Source organism: Rhinolophus sinicus, chromosome 1 (assembly GCF_057876585.1).
Source record: "Rhinolophus sinicus isolate RSI-liver-muscle chromosome 1, RSI-T2T, whole genome shotgun sequence".
Lineage (NCBI taxonomy): Eukaryota > Metazoa > Chordata > Mammalia > Chiroptera > Rhinolophidae > Rhinolophus > Rhinolophus sinicus.
Window position 1 is genome coordinate 126665838 of NC_142501.1, and position 20796 is coordinate 126686633.

General features: G+C 39.4%; 2 protein-coding genes across 16 annotated transcripts in view; one reads left to right on the forward strand and one right to left on the reverse strand.

Moving 5' to 3' along the window:
• The window catches only part of ACBD5 (acyl-CoA binding domain containing 5), a 41224-nt gene extending 39172 nt beyond the window's left edge, over positions 1-2052 (forward strand). For 6 of the 12 annotated variants that reach the window (XR_016018244.1, XR_016018245.1, XM_088789295.1 and 3 more), the window contains one exon: positions 128-2052. Coding sequence is in view for 10 of the 12 variants with exons in the window: in XM_088789295.1 (XP_088645421.1) it covers positions 128-140 (13 nt within the window). In the remaining 2 variants the exon portion in view is untranslated. Of the gene's footprint in view, positions 1-99 lie in introns of all 12 variants that reach the window. The other 6 variants (XM_019749107.3, XM_088789308.1, XM_088789301.1 and 3 more) reach the window with 2 other exon arrangements.
• A 13398-nt stretch (positions 2053-15450) lies between these two features.
• Positions 15451-20796, reverse strand: part of MASTL (microtubule associated serine/threonine kinase like) — a 35665-nt gene continuing 30319 nt past the window's right edge. For all 4 annotated transcript variants that reach the window (XM_019749105.3, XM_019749106.3, XM_019749104.3 and 1 more), the window contains 3 exons: positions 19375-19488; positions 19186-19287; positions 15451-16633 (listed from right to left, as the gene is read on the reverse strand). In XM_019749105.3, coding sequence (XP_019604664.2) covers positions 16476-16633; positions 19186-19287; positions 19375-19488 — 374 coding nt within the window. In that variant the 3' untranslated portion in view covers positions 15451-16475. The remainder of the gene's footprint in view (positions 16634-19185; positions 19288-19374; positions 19489-20796) is intronic.

Here is a 20796-nt window from a genome sequence, read left to right on the forward strand (position 1 = left end):
TGGTTTTATTTTGAAATTGAATATCATGATAATGTTATCATTTGGAGAATTCTTTGATGTGGGATGTGTTTTATATTCAGGTTGCATTTCTATTCATAGGAAATTGGTTTTTACTTTCTTTTTAAAGAAAACTGAACTGAAGAAAATGCTATTTTACTCAAGAAGACTACTGGGCTGGATGACCTCAGAATGAAATGGATTGTGGAGCTCACAAGAAAATCTTAGTTTGTGATGATTACATTTCTTTTTGTTGTCCAGTAGTTTGGTTTGCGTACATATATACATATATATTTTGCACTACACAAATGATAACATTTTAAGGACTAATATTGCTGATACTTGAATAATTAATCTCAGCTAGGTTATAAATAGCATATATAGATTTACCTTACCCTTGAACTTGAAGGACAGTAAATTATTGATTATTGTTGGTAACATGTTTACCTGATTATCTCCCATAGAGAAATATAAGTTACTTAGGTACAGTTGTGATAATGAGATCAGATTTATAACTGGGTATTTTTAATTTTCTAAATTAAATGTGAGAAAGAATACAAACCAGGAGTTAATTTCAAATGAGATTAAATTGGCTTTATATCTTAGTCACTGAATTGCCATGCCAAGGAGTAGAAAACTGCTGGTAGAATCTTCTCCACATCCACTCTGTGGGCTGCCCATAATCTTTGTTGGGCGTTCAGAGCTCTGATTTTAATGTTCAGACATCATTATTATAAAGTAGAGCCCTAAATACGAGGCTTAGTTTTTACAAATGATTCACAGAGTGGGCACAACCTGCTGATGCAAATGATGAAGAACAAAGTAGGTTTGAAAGTTTATTCTGAGCCTGCAGATCATTAATAAGATTTTTATTCAATCCTTTACATTTATTCCTTTGTAATAATTTGTCTTTAACTGAGGATATCTTGTTTCTGCTTCATAGGGTGCTTTGAACTATAACATGAAAAAACTTATTTATACTGTTTTTACAAAGGTCAAAAAGGAAACATGAAAATCACTTTTCTGCAACTGGTAAACTACACAGACTAGATTCTTAACCTCTTTAGTGCCTGTTTTTCCTTCAGAGTATAATATTTGAAAAATACCTATTTCACTGGGGTAGTCAAAGGATTTGCAAGCTAGCAAGCTATGTGCTCTATATAAGGCATACCCAACTAATATAACTGTAAGTGTCTCTCCCCCACCTCCCACATTCAAACTAAAAAGAACACTGTTATTTAGATCCTTGAAGGCTTTATTTGGAATTATTCTTCCTGTATACCTTCTAAAACTCCCTGCTCATTTAGATGTACCTTGTACTTTAAAGATTTCTCTGATTCACAGGCTTATAGCAAATACTTTTTAAGCATTCTTGGTATGTATGATGTTGGGTTTAGTATCGTATGTTCAGAGCGTTTTCAATAGGAAAAAGTAATCGACTCCTAGTATAGAGAGTGGTTCTTTGTTTGCCTAAAGAAAAAAACTATAAGAATGTAATTTTCTTTTCCCAAGACTCTTTTCTTCCTTATTTTTTTCTTTCATGTAACATGTTTTTTTATTTTTTAATCCCATCTTAATTAAAATGTGTCTCTGTCTAAAGGGATCTACTAATACTTGCTTTTTAAAACTCTCCTTTATGTATTTAGGAATAAAAATTAAACAACTGAATTATATGTAAAAAATAAAGTTTAAACCTGTGGATCAGGTATTATTTTTAAAAATTAGATAATGGGTATCAGAAAATGGTGGGAAATAAAATGCAGATTAAGAATGTAAGCAGTTGTGATTCATTACAAGTAGTTGGAGGTAACTAACTCTTAGGGATAACCATTTGTATCCTATTCCAAAGTTTTATTTTATAGTTTGAAAAGCACTTTACACACAGTTCCTACATATACAAGTAAAGATGTAAGTTAATATATACTGTTACTGCTTTGTTTAACAAGAACCTCACTTAAAATTTTAAATCGACAGCTATGGTATTTTTTTAATGATCTTCTTTTCTGTTTCTTTATTGTAAAACTAAGTTAAAAATAAAAGGTTAATGAGAAATGATATGGTTTTTATTATTTGTTAGTGTTAGAAGTACATGGATTTTATATATACACATATATACACACACATATGTATATTAAGGATTAAATGAGAATAAATAGTAGGAATTCATAGAAAGGAATCATGCCTCTTTCAAAATAAAACCGTGCTATTACATATATTTTGTAAATATCAGAAACTGGGATGAAGTTTAACTCATTTAGTTATTTAGTTGAGGATGTTATTGATCCAGTCAAAATCTTAGTTTCAATTCTTATACCAAACAAAGAGCTTCCCACAGCCATTCAGTGCACCCGTAATCAGATGTCTTAAATATGAGGAGTGCTTGAAAAATATAGTGAATGTTTAAATAAAAAATGTACTACAGTAAAAAATACATTGCCATTAATCCCCCCCCAAAATACTCCCCCTCACTTATCCCATCGTTCTTGCCACTTCTGAAGCAGTTCTGGAAGTCCTCTTTCATGAGTGTCTTTACTTCATCCTCCATCATGACAATGCTCTGTGTCACACATCATTTCTGGTACAGCAATTTCTGTCAAATAAAAACATTACAGTGTGTCCTCATCCACCTTATTCACCAGATCTGGCACCGTGTGACTTCTGGCTCTTCCCCAAAGTCAAAATGACCATGAAGGGGAAACGTTTTGAATCGATTCAGCACATTGAGGCAGCCATGACAGCGCAACTAAAGACACTGATGACAGAGGACTTCCAGAACTGCTTCAGAAAGTGGCAAGAATGATGGGATAAGTGTGATTGAAGCGAGGGGGAGTATTTTGAGAGGGATTAATGGCAAGGTGTCTTTTACTATAATAAATTTTTTAAAAATTTAAACACCATATTTTTGCTATCACACCTTATACATACATTTCGTCCTAGGTGGAAAATGGTGAGAGGGTTTTGTGTGTTTAATACAAATATGTAACTTGTAACTTCTACAGATAGTGATAAAGGTGATGTTAGCTATTTGTATCATTGAAGATACCAGAGTTTTACTACGTTGTAATAGAAACCTACGTGCACTGGCTTGACCAAGTGAGTTGTTTTTTTTTCTCATATAAAAGAAGTCCGGAGGTAGAAAGTCCAGGGCTGGTAAGGTGCTTCTGCAGGGCCACTAGGTACACAGGTTTGTTCTTTCTGTTCTACCAGAGTTGGTGTGTGGGTTTTGACTTTGTGCTTGCCAGATGGCTGCTGTACGTCCAGGTCTAAGATCTACCTGACAGGTGGACAGATCCTTATCTGATCAGGAAACTGACTTTCTTGGCAGTCTCACGGAACACTCCCTCCCATCTCATTGGCTAGAACTGGGTCTCATCATTAGGTCTTTGTCTATAAAAATATTGCTTAAAAAATAAAATTATTCCAGTTTATATAGATATAATTTTATAAACTTAATTTTACACATTCATGGTAGGAAAGGCCTTGTCTTTGGTTTTTAATGCCCCCTTCTTAAGTTCTCTCTGCTTTTCCTTCTTGCTTCTCAGCCCTTGTTTTCCCACTGACTTTCTCTTTGTCCATTAATTCTTCTGTACCACATTTTATAATCTGGAAAATGATAAATGTCATTTTCCTTTTTAAAAACAAAATAAAACATAAATATATACATAATACAGGGGAGGGTATAGCCTTTTTTTTTCTTTTAATCTGCGTAGCACCCTTTCCTCCTTTTTCTGATAAGATCAACACTGTCCTCTGTCCCTTCCCCCCTTTGGAGATCTCTCCCTCCCTCACTCTAGTCAGGTAGTTGTGGTGAGACTGCTAAATGGAACAGCCAGCTATGCCCATTGCTGCCTCGCCCCAAGCCGCAATAATGGCATGTGACACCTGGCCGGTACATAAACCATTCCGACCATAGGGACAGTGCCAGGAATGAGCATATGACCATCAGTGAGGCAATCAGACTTTTCTGTGTATTCATTTCATGAGGCAAGGAGAGAGCATTTTGCCTTTTCCAGAATGTTTCATAATTGGAATCATACAGTATGTAGCCTTTTTAAGTTGGCTTCTTTCACTTAGCAATATGCATTTAAGATTTCTCCATGTAATTTCATGGCTTCATAGTGCATTTCTTTTTATGTTCTTTGAGGCTATTTCAGTACAACTTTATTTACAAAATAAGCAGGGGACCAGATTTAGCCCATGGTTGTAGTTTGCTGACTTCTGATGTAGGTAGATCATTTCTTTTAGGACTGAATAGTGTTTCATTGTGTGGATGGACCACAGTTTATTGATCCATTCACCTGTTGAAGGACATCATGGTTGCTTCCAAATTTTAGCAATTAGGAATAAAACTGCTATGAATGTGTGTGCAGGTTTTTGTGTGGCTATAAGTTTTCAACTCATTTGGGTAAATAACAAAGAGCGTGATTTCTGGATCATAAAGTTATGTTTAGTTTTGTAAGAAGCTGCCAAACTGTCTTCCAAAGTGGCTGTGCTGTTTTGCATCCGCACCAGCAGTGAATGAGAGTTCCTGTGCTCCTCACCCTTGCCAGCATTTGGTGGTGTCAATTTTTTTAATTTTAGCCATGATAGGTGTGTAGTGGTATATCATTGTTGCATTCTCTTTCTTTTTGAATTATAGCCAGTTAGGTTATTACCCTGGAGATTCTGGGGCCGTCTAAGAGTATCTTGCCACTTAGAGGCACCTTAGATAACATCTACACCTAGGAAGTTCGACAAGAGTCAGAAACAGTGAGTTTGAGTCCCTTAATCCAGTTAACTCTGAAAACACTGCTCTTCTCTTTATACAATTTGTTTACATGGGTTAAGAAATTTTCTTTCTTAAAGTAGTTTCAGGTAGGTTTCTGACACTTGCACCCAGCGTCCTGACTAGTGTAGGTAGCTCTTGATTCTCAGGACTGAGTGCAGGCTTTGGAGCCACACTGTCTAGTTCAGATTCTGTGCAATCAATGGAAAGTTCCTTAACTTGTGTCTCAGTTTCCTCATCTGTAAAATTTGGATAACAGTGTCTCAGGATTAATACATACAAAATACACACAACAGTGCTCAGGTGCAGTGAGTACTTTGTAACCAGTAACTGTTGTGATGCTAATAAGTTTGGTTTTTTAACTATCAGTACTTTCACAGAAGCAGGGCAAGAAGACATCAAAATCAAAATCCCTTTTGCAGAGATAGACCCTGGAAACGTTGCAGAGGTACTAATGATGACGGAGATGATGACTTTTATTTTCAAAACAAGAGCCAATGTCTTCCACTTATCCTTGGATACTCTCTTTCTTCAAGGACTTTGCCACATTCTTCTTCACCGAGGCAACTGCTTTCATCACTTTTGTCTTGAGTGTTTTGGTACTTACCTCCAGGATCCTAAATTATGCGCTTGAACTGCTACTTTTTGATGTTTCTGGTTTAGGAATTATCTACTTGCCTCTACTGAAATTGAAGTTGTCATTCTTTTTCTTTCCTTTGCAGTCACGGCTCATATGTATCCTTTCCACTTCCCCAATCTTTGAAAGACAGTTTGTCAAAAACTGTGAAGGGGCTAAGATTTCATGCTACCTGCAAGCTAACAAGTTTGCCTCCCAGTTTTATGGATGCCAGTAGAAGGAAGGAGTTTATTACACGTAGCAATATTAGTAGCTACAGTATTGGTATTTTGTACTGGTGCTCCAAGCCCCAGTTCCCACAGGTGATGCCAAGAGACCTCATGACACCTGCACATGCACTAAGGTACATTATAGGACTTTAGGAACCTGAATCTTTTATAATGGGTAGTAAGGAGGTCCGCGCTTTACTCTGGACAGAAACCTTACCTATATTTGTAAGTATCCTGCCCTTTATGCGTGAGGAGATACCATCGCATCTTCTAAGGCTGTTCACTATACAAGCATCCTTGCAAAGATGGTCCAGAATGAAGGGCAGGCAGTGCCTCACTCACAGGACATGCTGAAACACAAGAGAGCCATGGAGAATTGTCCTCCTAACACACTTGTATTATAATTATGGTCAGATCAGTACTCAGGCTTCACATTATTAGATTATGCAAATAGTATTCACAGCTGAGCAATTGATTAACCTATGGTCATTTTCCCTTTCCTGCACAGCTTTTTATTATTGTTGGAGTTAACGCTTAACTTTTTTCATTTGCTTATTTTCTTCTACTTATCAATAATAATTCAATTCCTAATTATTCCCCAGTTGTCTAAATAACTTATCAAGACATTCAGATACACCAGATACTCTATCAATTTCATTGATTTTCTATCAATTTCAAAGTCTCTCCTGGAGACTTTTGACCTGCTCTGAGCTTGCTGCCCTCTCTGCCTGTCACTCAGCTGTCACCCTAGGCACACATGTTACCATCATTCTTGAGGGTTCTTTTTACCGTCCTCCTCTGGTAGAGAGTCTGCTTCCCTTATTCCATGGACTCTTCTTTTGGTTTACTCTCATTTTGATGGTGCATGATTTCCACTGTCTTTCTGAGTAAGGGTACCCAGGAGGAAAGTATTCGGGGACTTTGCATGTGTGGAAATGCCTTTATTCTTCCTTTCCGAAGTTTGCAGATGTTGCTCTGTTGCTTTTTTACTTGCAGGTGTAACTGTTAAGTTTGCAGACATGTCAGATGGTTTTTAAAAACCAGTTGTACGTTGGGGCAGCCGGTTAGCTCAGTTGGTTAGAGCGCGGTGCTCTTAACAACAAGGTTGCTGGTTAGATCCTGGGCCAGTGAGCTGCGCCCTCCACAACTAGATTGAAACAACTACTTGACTTGGAGCTGATGGGTCCTGGAAAAACACACTTAAAATAAAAGTTTAAAAAAAAAAACAGTTGTGTAGGAAAAAACTCAGTGTTCCTCCTCTGTTTTTTCTTTCTTTCTTTTTTAAAGATTTTATTGGGGAAGGGGAACAGGACTTTATTGGGAAACAGTGTGTATTTCCAGGGCTTTTTCCAAGTCAAGTTGTTGTCCTTTCAGTCTTAGTTGTGGAGGGCGCAGCTCAGCTCCAGGTCAAGTTGCCATTGCTAGTTGCAGGGGACACAGCCCACCATCCTTTGTGGGAGTCGAACCGGCAACCTTGTGGTTGAGAGGATGCGCTCCGACCAACTGAGCCTCCGGGAGCTCAGTGGCAGCCCAGCTCATGGTGCTGTGTTCAATTTTAGTTGCAGGGGGCACAGCCCACCATCCCTTTCGGGAGTCAAGGAATCGAACCGGCAACCTTGTGGTTGAGAGCCCACTGGCCCATGTGAAAATCTAACTGGCAGCCTTGGGTGTTAGGAGCATGGAGCTCCAACAGCCTGAGCCACTGGGCCGGCCCTAGTTTTTCTTTATTCTCACCCTACTCACACTCACAATATTTCAGACAATCAGATGTGTGGGGGGTTTTCTTACACCAACAAGCAATTCTGCAATACCAGCTGTGCATCCTAGAATTTACCTTAATTCTGACACTGCATAACTGGAGATACTAGCATCAGATCACCCACGTTAAGGGCTCAGTCCCACAAGACTGCTTCCACCCAACTTCAGATGCCAGTCACAAGTCCAGATGGTCACCTATGCTTTGACCAGTTGGGTGTTAATTGGAGATCCCTACAACTCCCTCCTTGGGTTGGATTAATTTTCTAGAGTGGCTTGGAGAACTCAGGATAACAGTTTACTTCCTGTTCACTGGTTTATTATAAATGGATGTGGTAAAGGGTACGGGTGAACACCCAGATGGCAGAGATGTAGTGCCAGGTATGTGGGCAGGGGCAAGGTGTTTCCTTGTTCTCTGTGGGTGCACTGCTCTCCTAGAACCTCCCCGTGTTCACCCGCCCGAAACTCTCCTCACCCTGTCCTGCTGGGAGTTTTATGGAGGTTTCATCAGGTAAGCATGATCACTTACTATTTCCAGCCTCTCTGTTCTCTGGAGGATGTGGGGTACAGGTAAACCTTCCAAGCTTCTAATCGGGGCTTCGTCTTTCTGGTGACCAGCCCTCATCCAGGAGCCCACCCAGCATCACCTCATTAGAATCAAAGAGATTCCTATTACCCAGGAATTCCAAGGGCTCTAGGAGCCCTGTGGCAGGAACCAGGGTCAAAGACCAAATATCAGAACAAAGGATGCCACAAGTGCTCTTATCACTTAGGAAATTACAAGAGTTTTAGGACTTCGTGTACTGAAGTCTTTTCATATGGCCAAGTAATATTCCACTGTATATATGTACCACCTCTCCTTTATCCAGTCATCTAGCAAGAGCACTTTGGTTGTTTCCATGTCTTGGCTACTGTGAATAATGTTGTAATGAACATAGGAGTACATATATCTTTACAGATAAATATTTTCACAGGTTTTTGAGTAGCTACCCAGAAGAGGGATTACTGTATGGTACTTCTATTCTTAATATTTTGAGGAACCTCCATACTATTTTTCATAGTGGCTGTACCAACTTACATTCCCACCAACAGTGTATGAGTTTCTTTTTCTCCGCAGCCTGTCCAACATTTGTTTTCATTTGTCTTGTTGATGATAGCCATTCTAACAGATGTGAGGTGGCATCTCATTGTTTGTGGTTTTGATTTGCATTTCCCTAATAGCTAATGAAGTTGAGCATTTTTCAGTTCATCTGCCCATTTTTTCCCCCCTTTACCCAGTTTTTCAGTGGATTGTTTGATTTTTTTGTTGTTGAGTTGTACAAGTTCTTTATTTTGGATATTAGTTCCTTATCAAAGGGGTTTGCGACTATCTTCCCCCATTCGGTTGGTTGCCTCCTTGTTTTGTTGATGGTTTCTTTTGCCATGCAGAAGCTTTCTAGTTAATATAGTCCTGTTCATTTACTTTTACTTCCTTTGTCTTACAGTCAAATACATAAAATCCTCTCTGAACCCAAGGTCTATAAATTTAGGAAAATTTAGTACCTGTGCTTTCTTCTATACAATTTACTGCACGTTGCTGGGTTATGTTTAGGTCTTTGATCCATTCTGAGTTAATTTTGGTACATGGTGACAGCAGTCTAGGTTCAGTCTTTTGCATGTGGCTTTCCAATTTTCCCAGCACCATTTACTGAAGAGGCTTTCTTTTCTGTTACGTTTTTGGCTTTTTTGTTGAAAGTTATCTGCCCATATATATGTGGGTTTATTTCTGGGTTCTCACTTCTATTCCATTGATCTCTGTGCCTGTTTTTCTGCCAACACCATGCTGTTTTGGTTATTGTCACCTTTCCCCGTCGCCTTTTATGTTTTTGTCGTTACAAATTATCCCTATTTATTCTGTGAGTTCATTGCTGAGTTGCAGTAGCAAATTCACTTCTCTCTCTCTCTCTTTAATGTTTTCTTCTCCTTTCCCTTTATATTATGGTGTATCGAAAAGTATTATCGATTGCTGTGCACAGACTTAATTTCAAGGCCCGATACGCAAGATACACCACCACAAGCCAGAATGAAGGGGTTAAAGAGTTTTATTAAAGAGTGAAAGTAAGTAAGACAAGACAGAGATTAGGGGAATATATCATCATACAACTAACATGCAAGGAGGCAATTCATCATACCACCAGGGCCCAGTTAATTAGAGTCGTAGAAACAGCAACGGCCTTTCAACAGCACGGGCAAAACATCATGCGCAGAAAACAGCACCGGCCCTTCATCAGCGTGGGCAAAATCCCAGTCAAGTAAAGTTATCAACACGGGCGGAATATCTTGCAGCAGCCGAGGCGGCCAGGGAACAACAACAACTACTGCTTTGCCTGTCTCGGCTTTCTGGGGTTTTGAGGACTTCACTAACAACAGCGGCAAGGAGCCAATAAGCATACGTGTTAACAACACAAGGAACTGTACTCGGATCTGGCTAGGAGCCTGGGCCAGTCCTCGGTACGAGATTAGATGTATCGGAGCTCAGCCCACCTGCGCCAAGGCGAAGGCCAGGCTCCACATCCTGTAAATATTTTCTTGGTCCTTGGGAGGGTAGCCAATCCTTCCAAGGCCAAGCACGTACCCCAGCCACTGTGAGAGTTTACATCCCCAAATGTTCCCAGGCAGGCCTTCATATTTTCTATTCCTCACATATGGTTAAGTGTATAGTGCCCTATTCTGTGTAGGGGTTGCCATTTCCTGCTTCTGTCTGTCTGTTAGTAATCTTACTCATAGTTTTATATCCTTTTGTCTTTTTGTTTCAGGTAGAATAACCTCCTTCAGTATTTCCTATAATGCAGGCCTTGTGGTGGGAAATTCCCTCAGCTTCTGTATATTTGAAAGGTCTTTATTCCTCCTTCGTATCTAAAGGATAACTTTGCTGGATATATTATTCTTGGCAGGTAATTTCTCTTTTTCAATAGTTTGAATATTTGGTTCCACTCCCTCCTGGCTTGTAGAGTTTCTGCTGATAATATAATGGGATTTTCTTTGTAGGTTACCGTCTTCTTTTCCCTGGCTGCCTTGAGGATTCTTTCTTTGTCGTTGATTTTAGACAGCTTCAATACAATGTGCCTTGGAGAAGGCCTGTTGGGGTTGAGGTAGTTGGATGTTCTGTTTGCTTCTTGGATTCGAGAATCCAGTTCTGTCCACAGGTTTGGGAAATTCTTGTTGACTGTTTGTGTATACTCTGTGCCCTTCTCCCTGTCTTCTCCTTCTGGTATGCCCATTATTCTTGTTGTTGTTGTTGCTTGGTTTTTTGTTTGTTTGTTTTTAAGGAGGGCACAGCTCACAGTGGCCCATGTGGGGATCGAACCAGCAACCTTAGTGTTATTAGCACCAGGCTCTACCCAACTGAACTAACTGGCCACCCCTCCCCACCCCCATTGTTCTTATATTGCTCTTTCTGATGGAGTCAGAAAGTTCCTGTAGAGTTCTTTCATTCCTTTTAACTCTCAAGTCTCTCTCTTCTTCCATCTGTGTCATTTCCAGATTTCTGTCTTCCATATCACCAATTCTTTCCTCCATCTGGTCAGCTCTATTTCCTAAGCTGGCTATTTCATTATTCATCTCTTTTATTGAATTCTTCAGCTCCAGAATTTCTATTTGGTTCTTTTTAAAATTTTCGATCTCCTTGGTAAAGTATTCGTTTTGTTTGTTGAGTTTATGTCTGAGTTCATTAAACTGTCTGAGTTTTCTTGTATCTTGTTGATTTTTTTCAGAACTTCAGTATTGAATTCTCTGTCATTTAAGTCACATATTTCTACATCTTTGTTTATTTTTGGATATTTTTCATTTTCTTTCTGAACTGCCTTGTTACCTTGGTTATTCATGGTAACTGATGAATTATTTCTCTTCCTGGGCATCTACTGTGTTTCCCCGAACATAAGACCGGTATTATATTATATTATATTATATTACATTACATTACATTATATTATATAGACCTGGTCTTATATTACAGTAATATAAGACCGGATCTTATATTAATTTTTGCTCCAAAAGATGCATTAGAGCTGATTGTCTGGCTAGGTCTCATTTTAGGGGAAACACGGTACCAGAATGAATTCTGCACCAGGTTGATATAAAAAGGTCTTTCTTTTGTTTTCCAGTGGGTAGCGCTGGAGCGTTTTATTTTCTCTTGCCCTGTTCTGGCTTCTTGCACAGTGGGAGTTTTCCTGGGGAAGTGGGCTTCTCCTCTGTGACCAGGTCATGTCAGTCTCAAGGCACCATCCCCATGGCAGGATGTGGTGGGCGATGGGGTTCTGAGCCCCTGAAATGCTAATGCTGCCCCTGCAGCTAGACGCACAGCTGTGTGCCTCAGTAGCCCTGGGTGCCCCCACTGGGATCAGCTGGGAAAGCTGGGAGTGGGGTGGGCTGGGAGAGGGGACTGGTGTGTTTTTGTCTTTTATACTCTGAGTAATGGCAACTGCTAGACCACAGCTGCCCGGTCCTTATATCTCTTGTTCCCGGGGATTAGCCGCAGTGTGTGTCTCTGCTCTTTCCCGTTCTCAGGGCTGTAGGTATTCTGCTCTTTATTCTGACACTGCTACCATTTTTACTGGGGCCCCTTGCTAGCACTGAGATGGTGTGGGGGAGCCGAGCTCTGGGAGGATGGCTTGAAGTGGCAACGCTCATGGCTTTGCTTCCTGCCTGGCAGTGAGGGCTGTTAGTGCACCGTTGTAGCTCCTCTGTATTCAGTATTTGCCCCAAGTTCTCTGCCCGGATTGCTGGGTTCTGCTGTATTACATGCTGACCTCCCAGGCAGGATCGCTCAGAGCCTGCACCTCACTCCTCCCCTCTCCTGGGACCGCTGTGAGCTCCAAGCTGCGCCCCTGGACCCCATCTCTGCTCCTCTCCCTTCCCTCCTCCCTTGTTCACCCAGATTTGCCCAACTTCAGGTGTTGCCATGTGTGGACTTCTCAGACATGTCTGTGTGTTGAGTAGGGAATCCTCTGTTGAATTATAGCTGTTCATCTTGTAACTTCAAGGGGAGGGCTCAAGGGGGGCTCTCACGCCACCATGTTTCTGATGTCACTGGATACTTGCTTTATTGCAGTGATCTGGAACCAACCTGCAGTCTCTCTGAGGTATGCCTGTAATTATTTTAACCACTTCTTTTCGTTCTTACTCTGAGATGTTCCTGGTACTCATTGCTGCCTGAGCCTTTCTGAGGACTTTTACAGTGTAAATTGGATTGACTTTTGGCTCTCTCCATGACTCACCAAGGATTCGGTGTTTCTAAGTTTTTACAACTCAGCCATTTAATTTGCTGTTTTCCTTCCTGTTCTCTCTGTACTTGAGGAGTGTTCCAGTTACTAAGGCTAGATAACAAGTTATCCAAAGGCTTAGTGGCATCAAACAGCCATTTATTGTGTTCAGGGGTTGTGTGCGTTCAGAATTTGGACACGGCACTGCAGGGCTCACGATAGCTGAGGTGACTCAGGATGGGGGCTAGCGTGTATGCTCACACCTGTCTGGCAGCTGCTTCTGTGAAGACTCAAATAACTGGGGGCTGGCACAGCTGGGGTTCCATGGGTACCTCTATTTTTGTGTGGTTTCTCCATGTGGTCTTTCCAGCATGTTGGCTTCAGAATAGCTGGACTTATGTGTCAGCTCGGGCTCCCAAGGTCCATGTACCGAGAGAGCCAGGCAGAAGCTGTGTTGCCCTTTCCAACCTTGCCTTGGAAGCTATAAAGTCACTTTCACCACTTTGTTCATGAGAAGCAAGTCGCTAAGGCTGGCTCATATTCAAGAAGAGGGGAGCTAGACTCCACTTCTTTTGTGGAAGAGAGTCAAAAAATTTTATAAAGCCACCATGTTGGTTTATGCCTTAAAAAACACCAACTCTGTTCTTTTAGTGGGACTTCATGAAAGAATGTAGCTGCATGTATTCAATCCACCATTTTACCTAGAAGTCTGGTTTCTTGAATTCTTTATTTGGATGTCTCTGACATGTCACACTTAGTATGTCCACCAGGCCTGACCTTCACTCCCCCATTTAAGGGTTTAGTGCCACAATTGATCCAGTCAGTTGCTCAAGACAGAAATTAGGTGTCAAACTGGGTTCATCCCATTGTCTCACCCTCTTCATCCCACCTATCAGTAAGTCCCACTGATTCTACCTCTAAAATGTATCTTGAATCCAGGTAGGTTGGTTCAATAGCCTTCTATTCTGTCTCCGTCCTTCAAATATTGCTCTAATACTTTCCACACTGTTGAAAGAATGTCATACCCATGGCTGGTTTGGTAACTGAAAGGAGACTAGGTGGAAACAGTAAATGTTTGCACTATCTTTTATACTTTGAGTATGTTTGTAATTGCCTAAAAGTAAGGTGGTTCTTTCTGGCAAAATGATTACACTTGAATGTCCTTCCAGATCATTTGGAGAATAGCAAAGTTTTATATAGTGACCATTTCCCAAACTGAAAATTAAGATAAATATTCTAAGAAGTAGCAGGGTACTTAGGGTTCAAAGAATGATAATTTATTAAACATCTTTTATGTTTGCTATACACTTCATCTTATTTAATTCTGACACAAGTACACCAGGGTAAATACCACATGTACCTCTTCAAGCATATTGTCTGTATTTGTTTAACACTTAGTACAAGTGGGGAGAAAATTATTTCCTATTAGTAAAAATTGTATATAGCAAGAAAAACACAGATTTCTACTGGCAGAAGCAGTGAGTGTTCTTTAAAGACATGTATGCACATACATACTGTGGGGACAGAGTCCCAAAGAGCAGTTTCCAGGCTCTCGGCCTCACGTGGAAAGGTGCTGGCTCTGTTATTAGATGGCTATCAGCTGTAATCAGATGGCCATCCGCTGTGGCTGGTGGCCATCAGCTGTTACCAGTTAGCTATTAGCCACTAATATAACTGCCATGGCTACGCTAAGGGATTGTTGGTGGGTCGTTTGGCAGAGAAGCGGGTGGCGGATTGCAACTAGCAAGTGCGGTTAGCAAGTGGATTGTGGATTGCAGATTGTGTTGATCATACTTCCTGTTTCTCAGCCAGCCACCAGCGAGACTGGGGTGCAGGAAGACCCCTTGTTGGGGTACTGGCAGATGTTTGCTTTTGTGTCTCGATCAGCTGCCATTGAGAATATAGTGGTGTGACCCCCCCATCTATGGCTCCGTGGGTGTTCCTTTTTGGCCTCTCCATATCCTGTGTTCTGGTGCAGGGAGCGGGAGCTGAGATCCCGCATTACACATACACACCAACTGTCAAACATTTCCTATTGTTCTTGTTCTGTCTCAGGTATTTTTCCTTAACAAGTATCTGAGCCCAGAACATCTTGCCAGGTGTATTAGAATTTAGGTTTAGATAACAAATCCCTTTTCCCAACACCATCACAGCATGCAGAATTCCAGGTGACTATAGTAGCTGCATATGCTAGGTCTCTAACAGTAAACCTTTTAACTTCCCCACTTACGGGTACTCTTCTCCTGCATTGGGAACAGGGTCACTATACATGTCCCCCCCATTACTCGGTAATGTTTCAAGTCCCTGATATGACTGGTATCCTGGGCAGTTCCATTAAGGAGCTGGCTTGTTCCATTTTATTGTTTTATGTTTTTGCATGTTCCGTATTATTAATCCATACTCTACAGGTGAACAATCAGTAGGTCAGAGTTTTTTTTACCTGCCCAAGCTTTTAATGTGGCAGAGCAATCAATAGTTTAGATAGTTTGTGCTTGAGTCCAAGACCACTGTTCTTTCTACTACTTGAAAATACCAAAAAAGGATAATAAATAGTGCTATGCTTTTACCTAATTAAGGGAAAGATGCAATGTATATTAAAGTTTTCACAACTTATTTTCTATATTTTATTAAAAGAGGTGACGATTAGAAGCGTTAAATCTGGGTAGTCATTACTAAAACAAGTTCAATTGAAGCCATTTGTAGTTGAATCCATAATAAACTATGGATTCAATTACATAGCACTGATTTTAAAGGTGTATCTTTTTCACTGTAACAGTTTTACCCTCAACTACATTAGCAGGGCTCTTACCGGCATGGTAATGGAAAGTAAAAACACTAAAGCCAAAGTGCAAAGAGAACAATAGTGTTTAATAGATAGGCAGAAGAATTACATATGGTACATTTAAATTTGAACTTTGCTCTTTTGTGGGGTATGTTGAAAGCCTCAGTGAATTTAAGATATGACCTGTGCAGCTCAATCATAGTGTGTGTGTGTGTGTGTGTGTGTGTGTGTGTGTTTGTGTGTACACATATTTAAAAGAATGATGTTGACAGATAATAGATTTGAAGTATGTTACAATTATATTTATTAAGCAAAAGTACATTTTTTTTTAAAAGGATCAAGCTGTTTCTGGTAATGCTGCATATGTTTTAAATTATTTTAAGATGTAAGCCATCACATTTTTTTTATTAAAACTGAACAAGCTGTTAAAATTGCTACAGTAATCACACCTAAGCTTTCCAGTACTATTTTAAATAAATATGTATTGTAGAGAAAATACCAGAAGCAGACAAGGCAGCAAAACTATTCATAGGAAAGCAAGCTAAAACCTTAGTCTTTTTTTTTCTTCCTCATTCCCCAAAGGAGTTACATTACTGAGTGAAGAACTTGCCAGCTGCATGTTGAGCTCACATATGCAGCCTTCAATGACTGCCTTGGAGACTACAGCTTTTGCAGGCAATAACATACAAAGAAATTACATGAAAATAAAACTGTATGATGTTTTCATTATTTTCATACCAAACGGAATGGTGGACTGAAATCAACACAAGAAAGAAAACCGAGCTCAAGGCTCACTCTTTCTCTAAAGTGGTAGTGCCATTGCAAGTTTGATTGATGCATCAATTTTCATAAAGTGCAGTAATAAAATAAATAAGATGAAGAAAGCTTTGAAGACTTAACAGCTCTGAGATTAAGATAAGTTCCTGATTATATTCTTGATAGCCTTGTACCTCTGTGGAAACTAGACATACATTAAAAGCTCACCGATCCAGGTAAAATAATGGTTTTTTTCCCTTAGATCAACCTAGTATTAAGGAGTATAATTAGCTAGTGTATTCTATAAGACAAGGTTAAAGGGAAAATGTCTGTGCTATAGACTAAATCCAGATACGGTCAGGTGCTGAGCATGATTCCTGGCGTCAAAATAGGATGTATCTGTTTCGCCATCCGGCTGGGGTATGAAAGGCATCGTCTGATGCTGCAGGTTCTCCCAGTCCACGTCACTGAAGAGAGGATGATGTTTCAGCTCTTCGGAAAAACAAAACAAAACAGAATATAATGACACCACTGCCTAAGCAAGTCCTGCTCTACAGGAATGAAGACGAGAATATCTGGCATATTTCTTGCCCTACTTTATTATGTCACTTTCACAGACACTTGTTTAATGTCTGTCTCTTTATTCAACCACATACTTCACAAGGGCACATGCTGTCATTTTGTATATCCTTTGGTGCCTGGTCTGTATTTGTCAAACGAGTGAGTGAATGATTTGCCATAACAGACGCGTATCTTTCTCACTGCCTGCTGCATCTTCTCCCATAATCCCTGACTTGATGAGAGAGGAGAGCTTGGCCTACTTACTGCTCTGCCGTAGAGCTTCCACACCACTCACCTTCCATGATGAAGGCCCTGTCTCTCGTGCCAAGTCCTTGCCACCTGTGTACACCTCTGCAATCCTTAGCACTGTCTACTGCCCTACATTGTGCTATAGCAAGAAGCTCATCCTCCGCTCGCTTGCTGTCTTCCCTGGGCTGCCCCTTTATCCTTCATGGTGATTTCAACAGATACACTGAGGACGCCTCTAACACATTCTCTCCATGATTCTTCGACTTCCTTGATTTTACTGACTTGCATCTTCATAGCACATAAACGATCTAGTAATATGGTCACATCCGGAACCTTTACTGCTTCTATTTACGAAATCTCAACTTTGCTCACCTCTTGAACTACATTTTCGATACCTGTCATCTTTCCTATTTCCTTTTACCTACTAAAATGAAAATATGCTCTTTTGATCACACTGATATTTAGTTACTATACATAACCTCCCCTCTCCTCAACCCTTCATAAGGCAACAATGAAGATATTAACAAAGAAATGAAGTGACAATAAAGTCAGTAAATAGTTAAAAAGAAGCAGCAATCAAATTTAAGAACATATTGGAGAAGACTACACAGACAGGAAAGAATTATGTGTCTGTATTCGGCAGGGGTGGGTTCGGAAGTCCATATATCTACACATTGCTTGTTTTCCTAAACTGAAAGACTGTTTGGATGGGATATAAAACAGCAAAAACAATTCTCATTTAGAGAATTTATTTGTATTTTAATTATTCAAAATAAATATCTGAGCATGGATTATTTTAGAGTTAGTTGTTGTAGTAACCCTTAAACTGTGGTATCTGTATATGATGTGATGCTTTTTGACCCGCTCCTCAGTTATTTATTTAAACTGAATCCACAAAGGAATTCTAATCTAGGTTATGATTAAACAACAGTTGATGAAGCAACTGTTTTTAAACTGAAGAATACCCTACCATCTGCTTCACTATGTAAACTGTTAAACAAAAATCAGAGGTCATTGGTAAGAATGCTTTTCTTCTGTTTCCATTTATTTTGAGCAAATCAAGGTACTTACTTTAAAGGCATTTTCTAAACAATGGTTTTTCAACTTCAGCACAATTGACATTGCGGACCGGATAATTCTTTGTTGAGGGGACTGTCCTGTGCATTGGAGGATGTTGAACCAAATCCCTGCCTCTACCTACTAGATGCTCCAAAAACTTGTGACAACCAAAAATGTCTCCAGACAATCAAGTGTCTGCACCCTCACTTTACACAGACTTTTTGCTCAAATCCCACTCTTCACAGAGGTCTTTCAGACCACTGCATCTAAAAAAAAGAAATCCCCTGCCATCACTTTGTATCCTCTCACCCCGCTGTATCTTTCTTCATAGTACTTATAACTAGATGGCACTTGGTTATGGTTTTATTGGTTTACTGTCTTTCCACTAGGATGTAAGATCTACGCGCACAAAAATATTAATCTGGTTCATCTGTAGGGCGTCTCCAGTGCCCGTAACAACACCGCCTAGCACCTAGAAGTCACCCTATAGGGTTTGTTAAATAAATAAACAAACTATGAGTCTTGTTAGAGGGAACACCTAGAAGCTGATGCAAATGATAATATTACTAAAGCGCATTTTTCTCAGTACGCATATACCTTACTTCATATGGAAATGAATTTTCAGACAAAATGCTTATTTGTCTCTCTGTGTACCTTGTTACAAAAGGATCTTAAGGCAGCTGATGATGAGATTTACTGGAGTTTCAAAACTGCAGTTTAACATACCCCTACAGTGGAAAAAAACCATTGAATGGGTTACAATGCTCCAAATTTGTCTTATGTGAGGTAACCTGGCACCTGGTACATTTGTCAACCAATAAAGGTATCAGAAATGAAATAGTAAGAAATTATAGAATTAAAGTTTTGATAAAAAAATGTCCTCTACTTGTTGATGTTACCTATCAGGCTCTGATAAACCTGAGACTGTTTAAGATGCCTGCTTGAGGTTAATCAAATTCAGTGAGAGATGATCACAACCTGACCACATTAAATTTTAATGTACAATAAGGACAAATATATCAATGGATACCTAGAGGGCAAAAATAAACACATTCTTTAAAACCAATTTAGCAGTCAGATTAGCTGTAGTACTGTACTAGAACCTGAGCTTATTCTTAACATTCACCACCTGAAACTAATCAAGGGTAAAAGGGTTTATTAATACAAACTCTTACCTTTCATTCCCGCTCTCTTTGTCTCATCAATGGTTAAAAGTATTTCTACTGCACTTTGAGCATTATCAGGTAACTTTTCTTCACCTACAGGCCAAGGGATATCTACAAATACAAATAAGCTTATTGATCATTGCTCAAAATAATACACAGAGATAAATGGATTTATATAAATAGGAGAAAAAGAATCACCTCTTTTCAGAATATTCTGGAAAACTTGTTGCGGTGTTTCATCATTGAAAGGGGGAATTCCTGTTAGAAACTCAAACAAGCAAACTCCAAGTGCCCACCAGTCTACTGCAGGACCTGGGATTTAAGAGGAAGTAGCTGAACTTGGAAGCATTTTCTACAAATGTTTGATCAACTAAAATATTAATACACGGATATTTGGGCATATTCATTTCCTAAGACTTTCTGCTTCCTTCATAAGGTGCAAAAATCCATATGACCTTCATGTAGGCAATATGGCAATTACTTTCCTTCTCTATTTTCCAAGAAGTTTAAATTAGCAATTAACACAGCTAATTAAAGTTAAAGCTATCTTTGGTCATTTATTAATAACCTCTGATATTCTAGAATACTCATTTGTTCTAAATCCTAAAACACAACCAAGGAAATGCATTTAATCTAAAGATTATTCTCTAGAGTTCATCTCAATTTCAAATTGGGAAACAACATTTAGATGATTCCATATCCCACTTATTTCACAAAGGTATGAGATGAGGTAGCAACATTTATACTAATTGGAGGATAGCTGGTAACTAGGGAAAGCCTTACGTACAGTGTTACCATATAGCTTTATTCCTTTTAAGATCATAGAGGGGCAAATTAGCTTAATAAAGAATATTCACTTAAACTATGGCTTGAGGAGGTAATTAGGAGATGTCTTAAGAAATAGGGAAAACTGATTTCCAAATAATATATGTATTTTTTAATTTTATTGGGGAATATTGGAGAACAGTGTGTTTCTCCAGGGCCCATCAGCTCCAAGTCGTTGTTCTTCAGTCTAGTTGTGGAGGGCGCAGCTCAGTTCCAAGTCCAGTCGCCGTTTTTAATCTTAGTTGCAGGGGGTGCAGCCCACCATCCCATGTGGGAATTGAACCGTCAACCTTGTTGCTGAGAGTTCACGCTCCAACCAACTGAGTCATCTGGCTGTTCCTCTAAATAATATCTTTATTGAAAGCATCATTTATATACAAAGATGTTTTAAAGGATTATTTAAACATGATTTTTATAATCTGGTTTATACTTTTGTTTAGTTCTATGAATAAAATGTTTACTAAGCAAAGGTTAACTTTAGACCAAAAATGGTTAACTTCAATGTAAATTTAGAATAGGGATTCTAGTCTAATGCTAAATTTGCCTGGAAATTATTCTTTAAGTTCAACTTCACAAAATTCATTATTGTGATTAAACAACTGCCACCATTCCATTTTAAAACAAGTAGGAAAGCATTGTGGAATCTGCCCGTTAGGAGAGGTAATCGCATGCATATAGTGCTTTTTCATCTGCAAGCCACATAACCCATTTTCCCTAAGAACACAAAATGCAAATAGTCTCTAGGCTTCTATTTCTGTAGTAATCACTATAAAAACATACAAACCACCTCAGTTA